The sequence below is a fragment of the Dryas octopetala genome, chromosome 6 (genome assembly GCF_963921425.1).
Source record: "Dryas octopetala chromosome 6, drDryOcto1.1, whole genome shotgun sequence".
Taxonomy (NCBI): Eukaryota; Viridiplantae; Streptophyta; class Magnoliopsida; order Rosales; family Rosaceae; genus Dryas; species Dryas octopetala.
In genome coordinates, this window is record NC_141371.1 from 15,975,421 (window position 1) to 15,991,650 (window position 16,230).

The following is a 16,230-nucleotide window of genomic DNA, read 5'->3' on the forward strand; positions in this document are numbered from 1 at the left end:
AAGAGAGATAATTAAGAAAAAATTAATTAAGGAGAAAGAGACGACAAATCAATTCTCATGGGAGGACAGAAAAGTAAATTTAGAAAATAGATAATTGACTATTGAATTTTAGTTGAAATGATTCCAGTCTTTTGGATCCGGAAATAAATTTTAAGATTTAAAAATCGTTTTGTTTTATTATATAGATTATAATTTTGTTTCGGTAAAGGCTCCGAAATTATGAATTAGGGAACTGTATCCTCTACCAGGTTTTTCTCTGGCTAAATATCTGAACCTGAATTAGGAGGGTTTAGGGTTTAACTTCTCCTTCTGCCCTTTGTCAGTAGGTTTCTCTCGTCTTTCTGTTCGTCTCTCCAGCACCACCTTGAAGCTCATCCTCTGCGACCTCCACGCCACCGTCAACAGCACCCATTTGCACCATCGTCGACTATAGTCCAGCCTCAGCTAAATATCTAAAGCCCCAACTCATCTGAGAGGTATGATTTTGGTTATATCTTCACGATTTTGAGCCCTGGCTTTCTCTGTATTTGTATCTGGTTGCAAAGGATGATTGATTTCTATATGCATGCAGGTATGTATGTATGTAGCTATCTTTGGAATTATGCTTGTGGTTCAATCAAATAAGCATGTATTTATGTATCCTATTTTTATAAGGTAATTGCATATGTCATCGTAATGAAGTGATAGGAATCATAGGATGGTCTTTGTTGATGTTGAAACTAATGATGATAGTAGAGAGCCTAAAATACAATTAGGGTCATCAGATTAAACTCTAAGGGCTAATTAATTTGCTCATAATGTAACCTATTTCTGAGAATTATGTTTTTAGTTCTCATCTGGAAGTTCTATGTAATACATCTGGACTGATAATACCAGAAGTGACAGAATATTGCATTCATCTTTTCTTTGTGCTTGCAATTTTTTATTTTTAAAGTTTATGATTGACTTGGATGACATTGTTCATTTTCGGGTTTTTTATTTTAAAGATTGCTCGGTATTTGTATCTGGTTGCAAAGGATAATTGATTTAGGGTTAGGTTAAGGTCATCAGTCAACCCAGACGCAAGCTAAACTGAGTTGTGGAAACTTGAATGTTTCACTTGAAGGTCAGCTTAAGGTTAAAAATTTATTGAATTTTAAATGTTTCACTTTGGAGGTGTTTTTGCTTATTTTATATAGATAAGAGTAATAGAGATTGAAACTATCACAGATAGAGATGAGATTCTGTGAAATTAGTATGAAGGTTTAGCCCACCCCATGTTTAAAAACATTGGTCTACGCTTTTGTGATATATGTATCTACATATGTAATCATATGTATGTATTTGTGTGCACTTCTCAGAGTTTTATGTGGAATCTGCAGGAAGTTTGTGAGGTGTAGTATTTGGAAGCCAAGATGCAGGCTTGTGGTGGAGCTGCAATGATTGGTTCTCTTCAGCAGCCAATTTGGACCAAAGGAACAACTTTTTCAAACAAAGGGCTTAGTGTTAGTGGATTTTCACATCAAATAAAGCTCAATTATGTGAAGCCCGGTAGATCTTATTCTTACATTGAAGGAAGCTTGGTTTCTGGGAGGCCATCCTCTTCTGTCTCTGTGCCCGTGCCTGAAATTGGGTGTAATTACTCTCCACCATTGAACTGATATCATTTACTTCTATTTATTTACTCTTCCCTTCGTAATTTGTATTGAAATGCATTTGAAGTTTTTGTTCTGGGATTTTTTTTGGTAGCAACACTTCTGACTTTGCAAATGTTATGGTGTTACATTAGAAGTTTTAATGTCAATTTCATTTTTTTGAAAAAGGAAAAAAATGTATCACTTTTCTCTGCATATGCCAGAATGATATCTCATTGTCTTGCCTGAACTTGATGCTCTGTGTATTCATTTTTGATGATTTCGTAATCACTACCGTCAGTATAACTGCAGAACCTTGTTACTCAATTCTTTGAAAAAACCATTTTTACCAGACAAAAAAAAATCTTTAAAAGCACCATTTTTTCAGCCTTGATTTTCCCCACTTATGATGAAGTATCTAAGGCATCATTTGCTAGTACCAGCCTAGCAGGACTTATGTTTGATTTGTTCATGGATTGTTTTATTTGATGTACAGGTAATGGAAGCAGTTTTGTGGACAATGGCTTGAGTGAGGCTGACCCTGAGGTGCGTGCTATTATTGACAAGGAGAAGGAACGACAGTTCAAGAGCCTTGAGCTTATTGCCTCCGAGAATTTTACATATCGGGCTGTGATGGAGGCAGTTGGCTCATGTCTCACAAACAAGTATTCAGAAGGGTTACCTGGTAAAAGGTACAAACAAGTATTCGGAAGGATTACCTGGCAGTTGGCTTATGTGAGTGCAATTGGTACCTTTTATTAGAATAATTATGCTTGATATAACCTATAGTTTGATTATACATTTCAGGTACTATGGTGGGAATGAGTACATTGATAAGCTTGAAACACTATGCCAAAAAAGGGCTCTGGATGCATTTCACTTAGATGGAAAGAAGTGGGGTGTTAACGTTCAACCACTATCTGGTTCTCCTGCTAATTTTGAGGTTTATACTGCAGTTCTTAATCCACACGACCGAATCATGGTAAATTGTCCTCTTTGATTTGTTTTACTTTGTTGGTGGTTTTGCAAGAATGAATTTACTGATATGTGCATATAACTTAGGGTTTGGACTTGCCCCATGGGGGGCATTTGTCTCATGGTTTCATGACTCCTAAAAGACGGGTATCAGGCACATCCATTTATTTTGAGTCCATGCCTTACCGACTTGATGAATCAACAGGTGCTGCATTTTGTTTTTGGATAAGAAAGGTTCTTTCTTTCAGATTTATTGAGGGTAGATTGGTTATTCTTTTGGAATGATGGTGGTTTTTTCTTTTTTCACAAAAAAAAAAAAAAAAAAAAAAAAAAAAAAAAAAAAAAAAAAAAGGCCTGGTTGATTATGACATGCTTGAGAAAACAGCCAACCTATTTCGACCAAAACTCATTATTTCTGGGGCTAGTGCTTATCCTCGAGATTTTGACTATCCCCGCATGAGGAAGGTTAGTATTTATGTCTTCATTCCTAGCAAAATAATTTTTATTTGCAGCAAATGATATGAAATTCATTCTCCTTTTTAAAAAATGAAATTCATTATCATTTATAATTACTATGTTCTTCTTTGGAAACTGACGAAGTACATCTAATTTGTATTGGAAGATTGCAGATGATGTTGGTGCTTTTCTTATGATGGATATGGCTCACATAAGTGGACTTGTTGCCGCTTCTGTGGTCGCCAATCCTTATGAGTACTGTGATATTGTGACCACAACAACACACAAGGTATTGTTCAAACTTGTGTATTTATATTTCACAGTTTTTTCAAATTCATAAAGTTCACATAAGTGGACTAGATGGAAATGTGTACAACTGCCACTTTCCTAGACTCAGTATACTTTTTAAATAGTCTTAGAGTTTAGACATAGAACATGTACTTTCTTTGTTGTAATCCACGTTTTGATGGTCTGACAAATTTTAGACATTCTCTTCAGTCTTTAAGGGGTCCACGAGGTGGTATGATCTTCTTCAAAAAGGATCCAGTTCTTGGGGTAGATTTAGAATCTGCCATCAACAATGCTGTTTTTCCAGGTTTACAGGTTAGTTGAACTTCTTGCATGATAACAGATGTGAACTTCATCTAATTGTTTATTTGCTTCTATAAGTTCAGCATTTATATTTTGCATTTAGATGCAAATAATAAATGGCTGGAGTTCTTTATGCAGGGTGGTCCTCATAACCACACTATTGCGGGTATTGCAGTTTGCTTGAAGTATGCACGGTCCCCAGAATTTAAGGCTTACCAGAACAAGGTACTGCAATTATACTGTTGTTCTCATGTATTAATGGTCCAAGGCATGTCCTAAGTTAGTGTACTCCACCTTGTAGGTGGTCTCTAATTGTAGGGCTCTTGCAAGCCGATTGATTGAGCTTGGATACAAACTGGTTTCTGGTGGAAGTGATAACCACCTGGTTCTTGTGGATCTGCGGCCTCTAGTGAGTTTCTAGCTCATTTATTAATTTATGTGTTTTAATTTTTTGATACGGATTTCTTGTTGCTGTGTATGTGAAAACTTGTCCTGAAATGTGGACATATAGCTATTGTTTCTATTTGGACATACTTTTTTTAAAAAGGTTAGCATTTCGAGGTTATGAAAATTAAATCAGCAGTGAGATTTCTTACTTATGACTCCACTAATTTTATTGTTTACATCCATTTGTTCTGGCTTTGACAAGGTTGTTTTTTCCCCCCAAAGAAATCTTCCTGTGTTCTATTATTTCTTTAAGGCCTGAGCTCAGGCTTGTTTGTTTTGTGGTTGGAAATGTAAGATTGTGACATCATAGATCACATTTATTCTCTTATGCTAAGTTATCAAATTTAGAATTTATTTTTGAATTAGATAAGCATTGAAATTAAGATGGAATCCTTTGTATAATTTCATAAGCATATCTATTTTACCAATGTTATTTGGTATTTGTTAACAGGGTATTGATGGAGCTCGAGTGGAGAAAATACTTGACATGGCTTCTATCACCCTTAACAAGAATTCAGTACCTGGTGAGTCTAAGGTCCATTTGGAAGAATAGATTTAAAAGAAAGGTTTGGAGTTGAACTAAGGCTAAATTAGCTAAAGAGAACTATAAAGTATTTGAAATATAACTAGACGCAGTTTTTTGAAATGGATTTAAAAAACTATGAACAAGTAAATCATTTGAAATGTGCTAGTGTTTTCTTCGAATTCAAATGTAGGTATTATGGATTGCCAATCAAACTTTATGATATTAACTGTATTCCTAGATTCATATATGAGGAAGGGCATGAGGTTTCATGCCTTTCTTGTTGGTTTAAGGGCTACTTCCCTAGCTTAGATGGTCCTATCTTATTCTGTTGTGTAGTTCTGGTATTTATTTGTTTTTCATCCTTTTTTGTTGAACTTACACTAGTAATGTTTAATGCAATAGGTGATAAAAGCGCCCTAATGCCAGGTGGCATTCGCATTGGATCACCTGCTATGACGACAAGAGGATTCACTGAGAAAGAGTTCATAGCAACTGCAGACTACATTCACGAGGGTGTGCAGATAACAATTGATGCTAAACGCTCGGTCTCAGGATCAAAGCTCCAAGATTTTATGAAGTTTGTAGCTTCCCCTGAATTCTCTCTAAGTGATCGAGTGTCATATCTGCAAAAAAGAGTTGAAGCTCTTACCACCCAGTTCCCAATGCCTGGAGTATAAAAAGTCGTATACTATAGTTGGACACAGGCCAATCTTCTCATGAGGATGGAAATGTAACTTTTTTGGTAATTCATCTTCGATTTTGTTCTTGTGCGAAGAAGATGAATAAATGAGAGTTAAATGACTTGTGTATGAACTAGTATATGAATATTTAATGTGATCAGGCAGATACTTAGAATTGATCACCTGATGAATTTTTTTAATGGTTTTCTCTTAGGAAATGACCAGCCTCTGCGTTTGTTGCTGGAATATTGTTTGGGTTTCTGAAGGAAAATTTTAGATAGTGTTTTAAGTGAATGACTAAAACATAGGAAATGGAAATACACAGCCATGAGTTGCTGAGTGGGTGGGTTATGTTTTTCCGTTAGTTATCAAAAAGAGAAAAGAAACTCTCTACCAAGCCTTCAATTCTTGTTTTATATTTCAAACTCCTACCAAGACTGAAGCAAAAAGATGTGAAGGCAATTTAACAATGTTTGAATGTTTTTAAGTTCTCAAATACTGTACGGCATGTTTGATCCCCGAGAGTTGGGAACATATTCATTTCTTATCTGTAAAGGAAGATAAAATTTGAGAAATACCAGCACACATGTTAAAAGAGTTAATTACACTTACACCCCCTGAGGTTTATTATCTTTTCACACACCTCTTGTAGTTTCAAAAAATATACATACAACCCCTGAGGTTTCAAAACTATTGCATATAACCTCCTACAAGAGAAAAAAATAAATAAACAAAAATGAAAATATTTGTATTGAGGTTAGACCTTACACTTTGAGTAATCTTATTAGGCCATTTAACCCCTTAGCATGTCTTTTTGCATAATTTCTCATCATTTTTCGTCTCACTATAGGGGGTTATAAGTAACAGTTTTGAAATCTCAAGAGGTATATGTGTAATTTTAGAAATCCCAAGAGGTGTATGTGAAAAGACGATGAACCTCAGGGGGTGTAAGTGTAATTAACTCCATGCTGAAACCAAATTTGGTGGTTTTCCGTAGCCCAATATACATCTTACATCAAATTAGAAGGGAAAAAAACATGAATTGTTTGAATTACCAAAAGCGTCCCTAAAGACCTATTGGGGTTGATTGCACTTCAACAAATTAGCAGGTTTCATGTTTGCCACGTCAGCACCTAACGTTGCAGGGATTTTGGAACGTTTTAGTTTTTAATTTGCAAAATAAGAACCAGGGGGACCACATTGTGAATTTTTGCAATCCTGAGGGTGAAAAGTATAATTTACCCTTTTATTTTGAGGGCTGTTATTTGCACACCCTTTCTGAAAAAAAAGAAAAGAAAAATTCAAGAGAAAAGACCATTTGGCCCTTCCCTCACCCACGCACCCCCATCCCCATCTCCCCCCCGTACACACCCCCTTGCTCTGTTTTTTTTCCCTCCGCCCGATCACCACCTTCCTCACACCAGCAGCACCACATTCCTCGCACCACCACCACTGCGCGCCACCATCTTCCTCGCAGCACCACCACCTTCCTCGCAGCACCACCACCGCGCGCAGCACCACCCAAAACAGCCACCATAACCAGCCCGGCAGCCCCTCCTCGGCTCCTCCCTTTCTCCTCTCTCTCTCTCTCTCTCTCTCTCTCTCTCTCTCTATCTCTCCTTCCCTCTCTCCTCTCACCCAAGCAGACAGCGAAACAAGTTAAAAAAAAAAAAATTGCAGCGGGTTCGGCAGACCAGTGCCGAACCCGGTGGTTTCGTTCGACAGGTACCCACCGAATAGAATAGGATTGTTCGGTGGGTACCTACCGAACGAAACCATTGGGTTCGGCACTGGTCCACCGAACCCGATCCAATTTTTTTTTTTTTTTTAAAGTTTTCTTCTCCGGCGCGCGACGGTGAGCTTGCTGGAGGAAGGGAGGTGGTCCGGGTAAGGGGAAGAAAAAGAAGAGAGGGTGGGGTGGTCGCCGGTGGTGGTAGGCTGCTCGGGGATGGGTGTGTGCCGGAGAGAGGAGAGGTGGGGAGGAGGTGTGTGGGTGAGGGGGTGTGTATGGGGGGGGGGGGAGGGGGGAGATGGGGATGGGGTGTTTGATTTTTGGGTGTATGTGTTTTTTTTTTTTTTTTCTGTTTAGGAAGAGTGTGCAAAAAGAAAAATGGATGGGGTATAAGGTCTTTTTCTTTGAGTTTTTTTTTTCATTTTTAAGAAAGGATGTGCAAAGAGAAGAAAATGTGTGCAAACAGCAGCAATCTTTATTTTTTAGAGCAAGTCGGTGGGGACTGTGAACAAACAAAATGGACAGCGGTTGGTTCAACAGCTGAGAAGCTCAATGGCAGCTCTCCCAAACGAGCTCTGGAGGCGAATTCTAGAAATCGGTGTTCAAAACCGCGGTTTTACCTACAAAGACCTCTGCTGTGTTTCAATCTCCTGCAGGCGCCTCCATCGCTTCTCCGATGAAGACTCTCTATGGTCCCACCTTGTCTCCTCCGATTTCCCTCTCTTTCCTTACCCTCCTTCTTCTTCCCCAATTACTTCTAAATCCCTCTACAAGCTCAGGTAAATATTTATTTTTTTATTAATTTTTTTTTTTTTGCTGGATTTAAATTCAGGTATTTGAAAATGTAAAAATTGTTGGTTTGTTTGTTTGTTTGTTTGTTAGGTTTGAGAGAGTTAGGGATAGGAAAATAGCGGCGCATCGGAGAGCGGTGTTGAGGAAGGAGAGTCAGGTTCTAGAACATTCTAGAAAGCTCCGAGAGATAGAGACTCGATTGGCTCAAGAGACCCAGAAAATGCGAGCAACTATTGCTGACTTCTCAAACTTGCGCCAGGTCAGGTAATAAATTTACCCTTTTCATTTTGATAGAGATACATACATGTATGTGTAGTGTGTACTGAAACTGTAAATTCTGTTTGGCTTCTCAGAAAATTGATGCTATTCTTTTCTGGGTTTTTTTTTTGCACCAAACGCTGGACTGGTAGCTTGTATAATTTACGATTGTTAATTAGAATACCCCCCAGAAGATACAGTAAGTGTTTTTCAATAGTTTTCCTCAGTAACATCTTTAAAATTATTAGATTAAAGCACCCAACTTTTTTAAATAAACCTCCTTTATTTTTCACATATTCGTGGCTTATCCAAACAAGCAGAACCGACCAAATCGCTGAAATTGTACTTTCCATAAACAACAATTGGGTTCTTTGGTTGGGAATCGATTAGGACCTCAGTGAAGAACAACTTGAGGTAAGGGCTTGCAGCTTTAGTATTAGAGCACCCAAGGTTAGAGTTCGATTCTTGCCCTCCTCCTCCTCCTCCTCCTCCTCCTCCTCCTCCTCCTCATGCCTTAGGCCTCCTTTGTACAAAAAAAAAAAAAAATGAACAGCTTGAGTGTTATATCCTCTGATAAATCAGAGACATGCATGCCATTCGGAACTTTGGGATTCCACATAAGGAGGCAGCGTGGCTGGTGTGCTGTATCCAAAGGAGAATCAAAAAGGCTGCAAGGAAAAATCTGACTTTGGCAGGAGACCAGAAAACCATAAAAAATTTCAAACATTTGCTTTTCTCCTTCCCTGGAGGGTGTTTGATCCAAAACCCCCCAAGGCCCTTTGGGTTGAACAGCAGTTAATGTTTTGTGAGTGTGAATTCTTCTCATGAAACTTTCTGGGTTTCCAGTAAGTTTGCGTTCTGCACTCAACAGAGGGTTTGCCATTCTAAGGCTTTTCCATTTTTCTTCTTTCTTCTAGCTTTAGCCTTTAGTTTCTATTTTCTAACTTCTGTTTGTCATTTTGTAAAAATAGAATAAGTTTTACAGTTTGCATTTGATTGTAATAAAGTCTAAACATGGTTTTGAGTGGGTTTCAGTATGGAGAAGGAGAGGAGTTCCCATTTCTGGTTTCAGGGGTTTTTAGTCCAATCAAATGCAAAATTGTTTAGACTTTTTCTTTGAAATAAAGGGTTCTTTTAGATATTATAGAGGCCTCTTTTTACAAAAAAGAAACAAAGAAAAGAAAAGAAGTAAACACCTAGACAGGGGACACAGACCTTACCCCTCAGGTAAAAATTGGGGCATTCCCAACGTATAGTGAGTACAGTATTTGCATGCAGTTCTATATTTTTTTCTTTCTCAAATTCCCCCCCCCCCCCCCCCCCCCTTAATTTCTCTCTCTCTCTCTCTCTGTGTCCATGTGTTTTTCTTTTGGGGTTCTTCTCAATGTGCTTATTTTGCCCGATTGCTTGTTTCAGGCAAGCTTCAGTTGCATTGAATGTGTGGCAGCCAGAGATCATCTGGGGGAGACAAAAACAAATAGTGGAGCAATGTGTTGTACCTGTTGAGTCTCGGCTCCATGCCCTTGAAATGGAGCTTAGGCTTTGCAAGCAGCAGATTTCAGGGTTAGAGATGGCCTTTGTAAGTGTCATAATCTTGCTTTGCATGCTCATAGAGCTCGGCTATACAAGAATGATAGGCTTCACCTTTAAACCCATGTTAATAAATGATGGTTCCAAATACAATCTCACAACACAACAAATTAGATTGTGGAAATTTTTTAGCATAATCATAAACCTTTCACATATTAACACATTCATAAAGATGTAACTGCCATCATCAATCTATACCAAAAAGTTGTCTCATGCAAACTCATTTCAAGCATAAGATCCAACTAATAAAATTATACACATATAATTACAGTGTTTCATAACGCAAACTAGAATCACAAAGAAGCCAAATGCTCTGATGAAACTATTTTGTTTGATGTTTCATACACTTATAAACTTTTCATCTGCAAAAATAAATAACAGTTTAGTACGAATTCCCCTCGCAGACCCAAAAAATATTGGGGATTGTGCATGTTATTTGATCAAAGGATTAAAGATAACCAAAGATTGTATATCCAATCTAAACCATAAATGAAACCAAAAGGATTATCACATGCAATGCGTGTGCTGAGAGTTAGTGTAGGAAGGGAAGGAGTAAAAGTAGGAAATAATGCAAAGTGGGGCTATTTACAATTTCCATATTATTCCTTCCTTTTAAATCTATAAATCTAATATTAATTCTCTTTTAAGTAATAAGGGTATATTTGATATTTTAGGGTTTTTATTTATAATAGTGTAGATAAAAATATGGCATCTCTCTCTCTCTCTAAAAAAAACCGCTGTTTGGCTATAATAGTCTGAGAACAACTAAAGGCGCACAACACTTCTGCAGCTGGTTGCTGGCGGCTATTGAGCTCCATTCGGTCCAAATTTAGCCTCTGATTATGAAGGCCAGGTCCCCAGGAAGTGGAGATCGAGAGTTTTAATCTTACAAGAAGGTAAACATTACCACCTTTATGGATTTTGGCTCGGAGGAAAGTTTGCTAAAAGCCAAAAACCAGGGTGAGAGTGTGAGACTTTCTTGCCATCTTGGTAGGGGATTAGTTTTGAGGAAAGTGGACCTAGATTTCATGAAGGGTAGGGGATATGGATGCTAAGGAAATGGGGAAGGAGGTACGGAAGGGGATGGTACACTGGATGATGAAGATATTGAGTGTGAGATATTTGAGGAACAGGGAGGGCCTTGCATCAAGTTCTTTGAGGTAGCAAGGATGAAACTTTGTAGGCCTTTGCACAATGGTTAGCTGCTGGGATGATCATACCCATCGGGGTTTTTAATGCCTAGATTGAACAAGGAATGGTACCCCAAGGGAGCGGTTCAGCTAATTGGTCTTTGACAATGACTACTACATCGCTGGGTTCTACCTTGAGGACGTGCAATTGGTTATGAGTGAAGGCCCATGGATTGTTTCTGGGAAGTACTTGCTCATTTAGAAGTGGAAGGCTGGATTTAAGGTTGAATTTGAGCCAATTAAAATGTAGTTGCTTGGGTCCAATTATTTCGTATGCGAAGGAGAATTTGGAATTTTTTGGGTTGAACCTACAAGGTTAATGTTCAAACAGCTGTAAGTCTTTCCTAAATTGAGTTACATAGAATATGTCTACCCTTCATGACAAAAAAAAAAAAGGAATATGCCTACCCTACAGATGAAGAAGACAAGAGGTGCACTGAAAGAAAGGAAAAGAATAACTACAAAAAAGCTGAGCTAAACACCAGCAACTTAGAAATTATCTAAGAATTGCTTTCCAATCTAGCAAAATAGTCGGAAGGGAAAGGTCCTTGAACTCTGAAGAGACCAAGGCCCAAAGAGAAGCCAAATACCTCACTCTTTCCCAAAGATCCACCACTCCCACCCCTAAATAATTATAAAAAATTCTTCTATTCCTTTTCATCCAAACTACCCAAAGAACAGCCAACCTGCAGCAGCCCCAAAGAACTTTGGCTTTCTTTCCTCTACCAAAAGCAACATGATTTTCGCTAAGAAAAGAATAGCAGCCAGTTGAAATCCCCCAACTCACTGCAGCTTCTTTAATTAGAATGTGCTACAGTTGAATGGTTGACGGGCAGTATACAAACAAGTGATCCACAGTCTCCCCCTTCAACTTGCACATGATGCACCAACTAAGAGAAAAACAGCAATTGGGTCTCCTTCTTTGAAGAAGATCACACGTATTGATCCTATTATGAGCCACTAACCAGCCCAAAATCTTACCTCAAAATGGGAAACCCCAGTTCTTTAACGCTAGATTTATACTCTTTAAGAGAAACAAGAGTTTAGCAAAAGGATAATTATCTTTAAATAATCAATCACACTTGAACAGTTGAACTCCAGTAGAAATTACATGAACCTCATTCATGGTGTCTCCAGCTTTCTATCTCTCAAACATGTGTTTAGCTTCAATAGTCTCCTCCAAACATAACATTCTCTAGGGTTTTTCTCTTCTTTCTTTTAAGAAATTGCAAAATAGCCTTCCTAATTTCATATTCTCTATATCACATGGAAAAAAAAAAATTACACTAAACTCCAAATATAATTCTACTTTTTATGAGACCTTAATAACCTAAGTATTTCTTCATGCACCCACACCCCATAGTTCCAAAGTAAATGTTTAAAACCTTAGAGAAATATGAGTTCGTACAATCAAGCTACACTACCATTTTTTATGTTGATGCAAGTTTCTCATGTCAGAAAGATGAGAAACGAAGGCTTGATTTGGCAGAAGAAGAGTTGAAGTCAATGAGATATCACCCTTTGAGAGACCATAAGCCAATGGATTACAGGGATGTTGAATGTAACATCAAGAGCAAGAAGTTGAAAAGATGTAAGGATTAAGACTTTGCCTTTTGCTTGTTTCCAATCGCTTTCCTTTCTTTTATGTCTTCACCTTTAAAGTTCACTTTGGTTCTTTAGAAACATAAAATTCTTCTGGTTTTTTTTTTTTCCATGTATTGCGGTCGAGCTAAGCATAATTACAAAATTATGCTTATCCTCCATCTACCAAAAAATAAAAATAGAAAACAAATTATCTACAAAATAGAGTATAGAGTAGCGTGTCTTTATCCCCATGGTAGATTGGCTGCTGTGTCTTAATACCAAAATAGAGTATATTGTTTTGGTATTTTGGCATGAAATACCAAAATAATATAACTGTATATAAAATGATTGATTGCAGAGTGGTTGATTTGGGATTTGTTATTAAGAAAATTGTTTTGATTGTTATGAACCCCCTTGTTCTCATCAATGCTGATCATGTAAGGGACTTGATTTGCCTTACACTGGGTGGTCATTTTGATGTCTGCATGTAACACTTGCTTCAAAATTTTATGCAAGTCAAAGACGGTTGCTTAAACTTTCATTTGATGTCCAAAAATCCAGTCATTGTAATTTCATTAGACCAGATAATATTATTTGAAAACGGTCCTGTCATTGTGTTACTTCATAGGATCACTGTTGACTACTGAAACTCTTACTTAGCTGGTTTCATTGTTTTCGTGAAATGTGTTTTAAGTACTTCTATTTTGCAAATCTGACCTCCCCCTAGACAGTTATGAACCTGAAATGGACACTTTCGAACATTAGATGTTTCATTCTGTGCATTTTCTGGTGGAAAACAAAAACTAACATGTGATGTTGTATAGCTCATGGTCAAGGAAGAAAATCTTAGAAAGGGAGGTTTCTTGCATCAAACATTGCCGTAGTAGGCTTCTCATATCACTGGTGCCATCCCCCTTTACTACTTGTATGTGCTATGGTCAAGACTTTAAAGTTTCCCTGATGGGCAAGTGACTGAACCGGTTTGCAGGTGGCAATGATGAATAAGTAATTTTTTGGGGAGAAAACATATGGTAAGCATCAGGCACTAATTTTGTGTTACCTTTGCATCACCTGTTGTTTGTACCATTTCATGGTCGGTACACTTTGTTAACTTGAGCCAATCCGTTGTATGTTGATGAGGGGTTCGTTTTGGGGATGTATATAATTTTATTTTTTCTTTGGCCAGAAGGGTTAGTGGAATTGCCATTCTAGCTCAAAAGAGGGGAAAGGAAAAGGAAACGGATGACTGCCATTCTTTTATGGTAAATATGCTTAAATATGTAATTGTTTTAATTGTTAAAGGAGAAATGCTAGCTGCCTTATCTCTTTTCTTGTACATTCTGCTGTGTGATCTTATATGTCATGTTCTAAACAGGTGAAAGTAGATACAGCTAAAAACAGATGTTTTTATCTGTTCTAAACAGGCGTAGTGAACAAATTCCAAACAAGTATCGACTTGTTTCAGGTGTCATTCGATCAAGTTCTAGGTTGAATTGCTGACTAAAGAAATGAAAAAGAAAATACTATTAAATTGGACCTCACAGTGATAATGTCAAACAACCCCCTCAATGGTTCTTTTTTATTTTGGAGATCGTTAAATCTGCAAAAATGTTCGACTGGTTAAAAAAGACGAAAACCAAAAATTAGAGGCAACTATTTTTTGGTGATGGGGTCAGAGGCCCAATAGAAACAAACACATCGCTGGGCCTAGCAGCCCAAATACACTCCTAAACCAGCTCAGACTAGCCCAAATCTAAAGTATTCCCATTACTTATTAAGACATTAAATAATAGATGGTTTGGACAGTAAATCTTACTGTATGTTTATTTGATAATAATTAGATGACTGAATAATTTTGAATTTGATTAATATTTAGCAAAAATGATCTTTAGAGTGATCTAGAAAATAAACGGTTTTGATCATAGGCTTATTCACGCCAATGCCCCTTGAAAGTAACTTCGATTTTCAATTTGCCCCCTGAAACTTCATTCCTCCCACTTTGCCCCCCGAACTTTACAATTTCAATATTCCGTCAACTCCGTCTATGGGTCTGTCAAAAAACGCTTACGTGGAAGGGATAATTAGGTCTTTTACATTAAAATAAATAAATAAATACTTTCTAAAAAAAAAGGAAATAAAAAAATAGAAAAACCCCACCCCACCCACTCAGCCGCCGATGGTGGCCCGACGGCTCCTTTTTCCTGTGCAGCACCCCACCCCACATCACCCAGCCACCAACCAACCTCCCCTCCCTCTATCTGTCTCTCTTTCCCTCTCATTTCCCTCTCTCTCTCTCTCTCTCTCTCTCTCTCTCTCTCTCTCTTTCTCTAGCTTTCTCTATCTTCCCCTCTCTCCCTCTCTTTCTCTGTCATCTCTGCCCAGATCCCGACCACGTCAAAACCCAAAGTTGTTGACCTTCGAGTAAGTTGCCGATTACGAAAGTCGTTGGTGGGTGGCCGGCGGCTCGGTTTGTCTCAAAACCCAGATCTGAGAGAAAGAGGGAAAAGGGAGAGTGAGAGAGAATGAGAGGAAGATAAAGAGAAGGAAAGGTGAGGAAGGTGGGGAGGAGCTGCCGACAGTGAGGAAAGATGGGGAGGGTGGTGGGGTGGGTTGTAGGGGTGGGCATCAGTCGGGGTGGGTCGGTTTGCGGTGGTGCTGGCTCGCCACCGACCCATTTCTTTTCAGTCTGGTCGGTTGGGGGTGTAGTCGGATTGCGGGTTATGTGGGTCGGTGGTGGTTTGGGCCTAGAGAGGATGCAGTTGGGCTGAATAGTGGAGAAGATGGTGGTTGTGAGGGTGACTGTGAAGGTTGCTGTGATTTGCAGAGAAGAGAATAAGAAGCTGGAAAAGAGGAGAGAAGAAAATAGAAGGGGTGGTTGGCTGGGCTGAGGAAGATGGTGACTGGTTGGGTGGCGGGCAGGTTAGTTGCCGACGGTCGGTGGAAGCTCTGGACCAAAACCGACCCGTTATTGATCAGGTTGGGCGGGTTGAACGTCGGCGGGTGGCGACAGGCGGTGGTTTGTTCAGGTTTTCGGTGGTTGGTGGAGGCAGTTTCATCAACTCGGACGGTTTGATGCCCACCTTTAGTGGGTTGGGTCGGGTTGGGGTTTAGATGAAGGAGGGAATGATGGCGTGGGGTGAGGTGGGGTGGGGTGGGTTGGGTCGGGGTTAAGGTAGGAGAAGGAATGCTGGGTTGTTTTTTTTTTTTTTTTATTGTTTTCTTTACTTAATTCAAATTTTAATTTTTTTTTAATATATTATAGTTTTATAATAATTTTTTGTCCACATGGCGGGTTGTCAGTTCCGGATATGGGACACGTAGGTGTTATATCAACATTTCTAACGGTTGGACTAACGAAGTTGACGGAATATTGAAATTGTAAAGTTCGGGGGGCAAAGTGGGAGGAATGAAGTTTCAGGGGGCAAATTGAAAATCGAAGTTACTTACAGGGGGCATTGGCGCGAATAAGCCTTGATCATAATATTACACTGAAGGATGAATAGGAGAAGAGAATTTCTCATGTTTTATAAAATGCAAGTCTAAGTACTAGAATTGCAAATCACCTAAAACTGTCACTATGAGGATTCTTGTGCTAGCACACACTCTAGAATCCTCAAGCTCATCTACTTCGCTTGCCTTCCTTCTCTGTGTGGATACTTACACATACAACACAATTCCCAAACTACGAAACCGGCCTACAATATACAAGACAAGCTACAAAAACATGTACTTTTGCAACAAACTAGCACGTAAAGTATCATAAAATATTAAAATGTGAAAAATAAAATAAAATTAT

At 38.5% G+C, this 16,230-nt stretch overlaps 2 protein-coding genes across 10 annotated transcripts; both read left to right on the forward strand.

Moving 5' to 3' along the window:
- Window positions 1–245: 245 nt before the first annotated feature.
- LOC147282805 (serine hydroxymethyltransferase 3, chloroplastic-like) lies at window positions 246–5,488 on the forward strand. The gene is made up of 12 exons (XM_086248482.1): window positions 246–476; window positions 1,362–1,614; window positions 2,110–2,305; window positions 2,421–2,595; window positions 2,676–2,793; window positions 2,941–3,053; window positions 3,211–3,333; window positions 3,543–3,647; window positions 3,774–3,860; window positions 3,937–4,044; window positions 4,534–4,606; window positions 5,011–5,488. The coding sequence occupies exons 2-12, from the start codon at window positions 1,395–1,397 to the stop codon at window positions 5,283–5,285; spliced, it is 1,593 nt and encodes a 530-aa protein (XP_086104608.1). The 5' UTR covers window positions 246–476; window positions 1,362–1,394; the 3' UTR covers window positions 5,286–5,488.
- Window positions 5,489–7,496: 2,008 nt separating this feature from the next.
- Window positions 7,497–13,768, forward strand: LOC147282806 (F-box family protein). 9 transcript variants are annotated; one of them, XM_086245987.1, is made up of 6 exons: window positions 7,497–7,799; window positions 7,903–8,076; window positions 9,487–9,649; window positions 12,309–12,441; window positions 13,423–13,465; window positions 13,621–13,768. In XM_086245987.1, exons 1-5 carry the CDS (start codon window positions 7,573–7,575, stop codon window positions 13,437–13,439), a joined length of 714 nt encoding a protein of 237 aa, XP_086102113.1. In that variant the 5' UTR covers window positions 7,497–7,572; the 3' UTR covers window positions 13,440–13,465; window positions 13,621–13,768. The 9 variants fall into 9 exon arrangements, 7 of the variants coding, with proteins under 7 accessions (XP_086102113.1, XP_086102114.1, XP_086102115.1 ...); XM_086245988.1 differs by having other exon boundaries at window positions 13,624–13,768; XR_015122773.1 differs by having other exon boundaries at window positions 7,498–7,799; window positions 13,259–13,465.
- The last annotated feature ends 2,462 nt before the right edge of the window (window positions 13,769–16,230 follow it).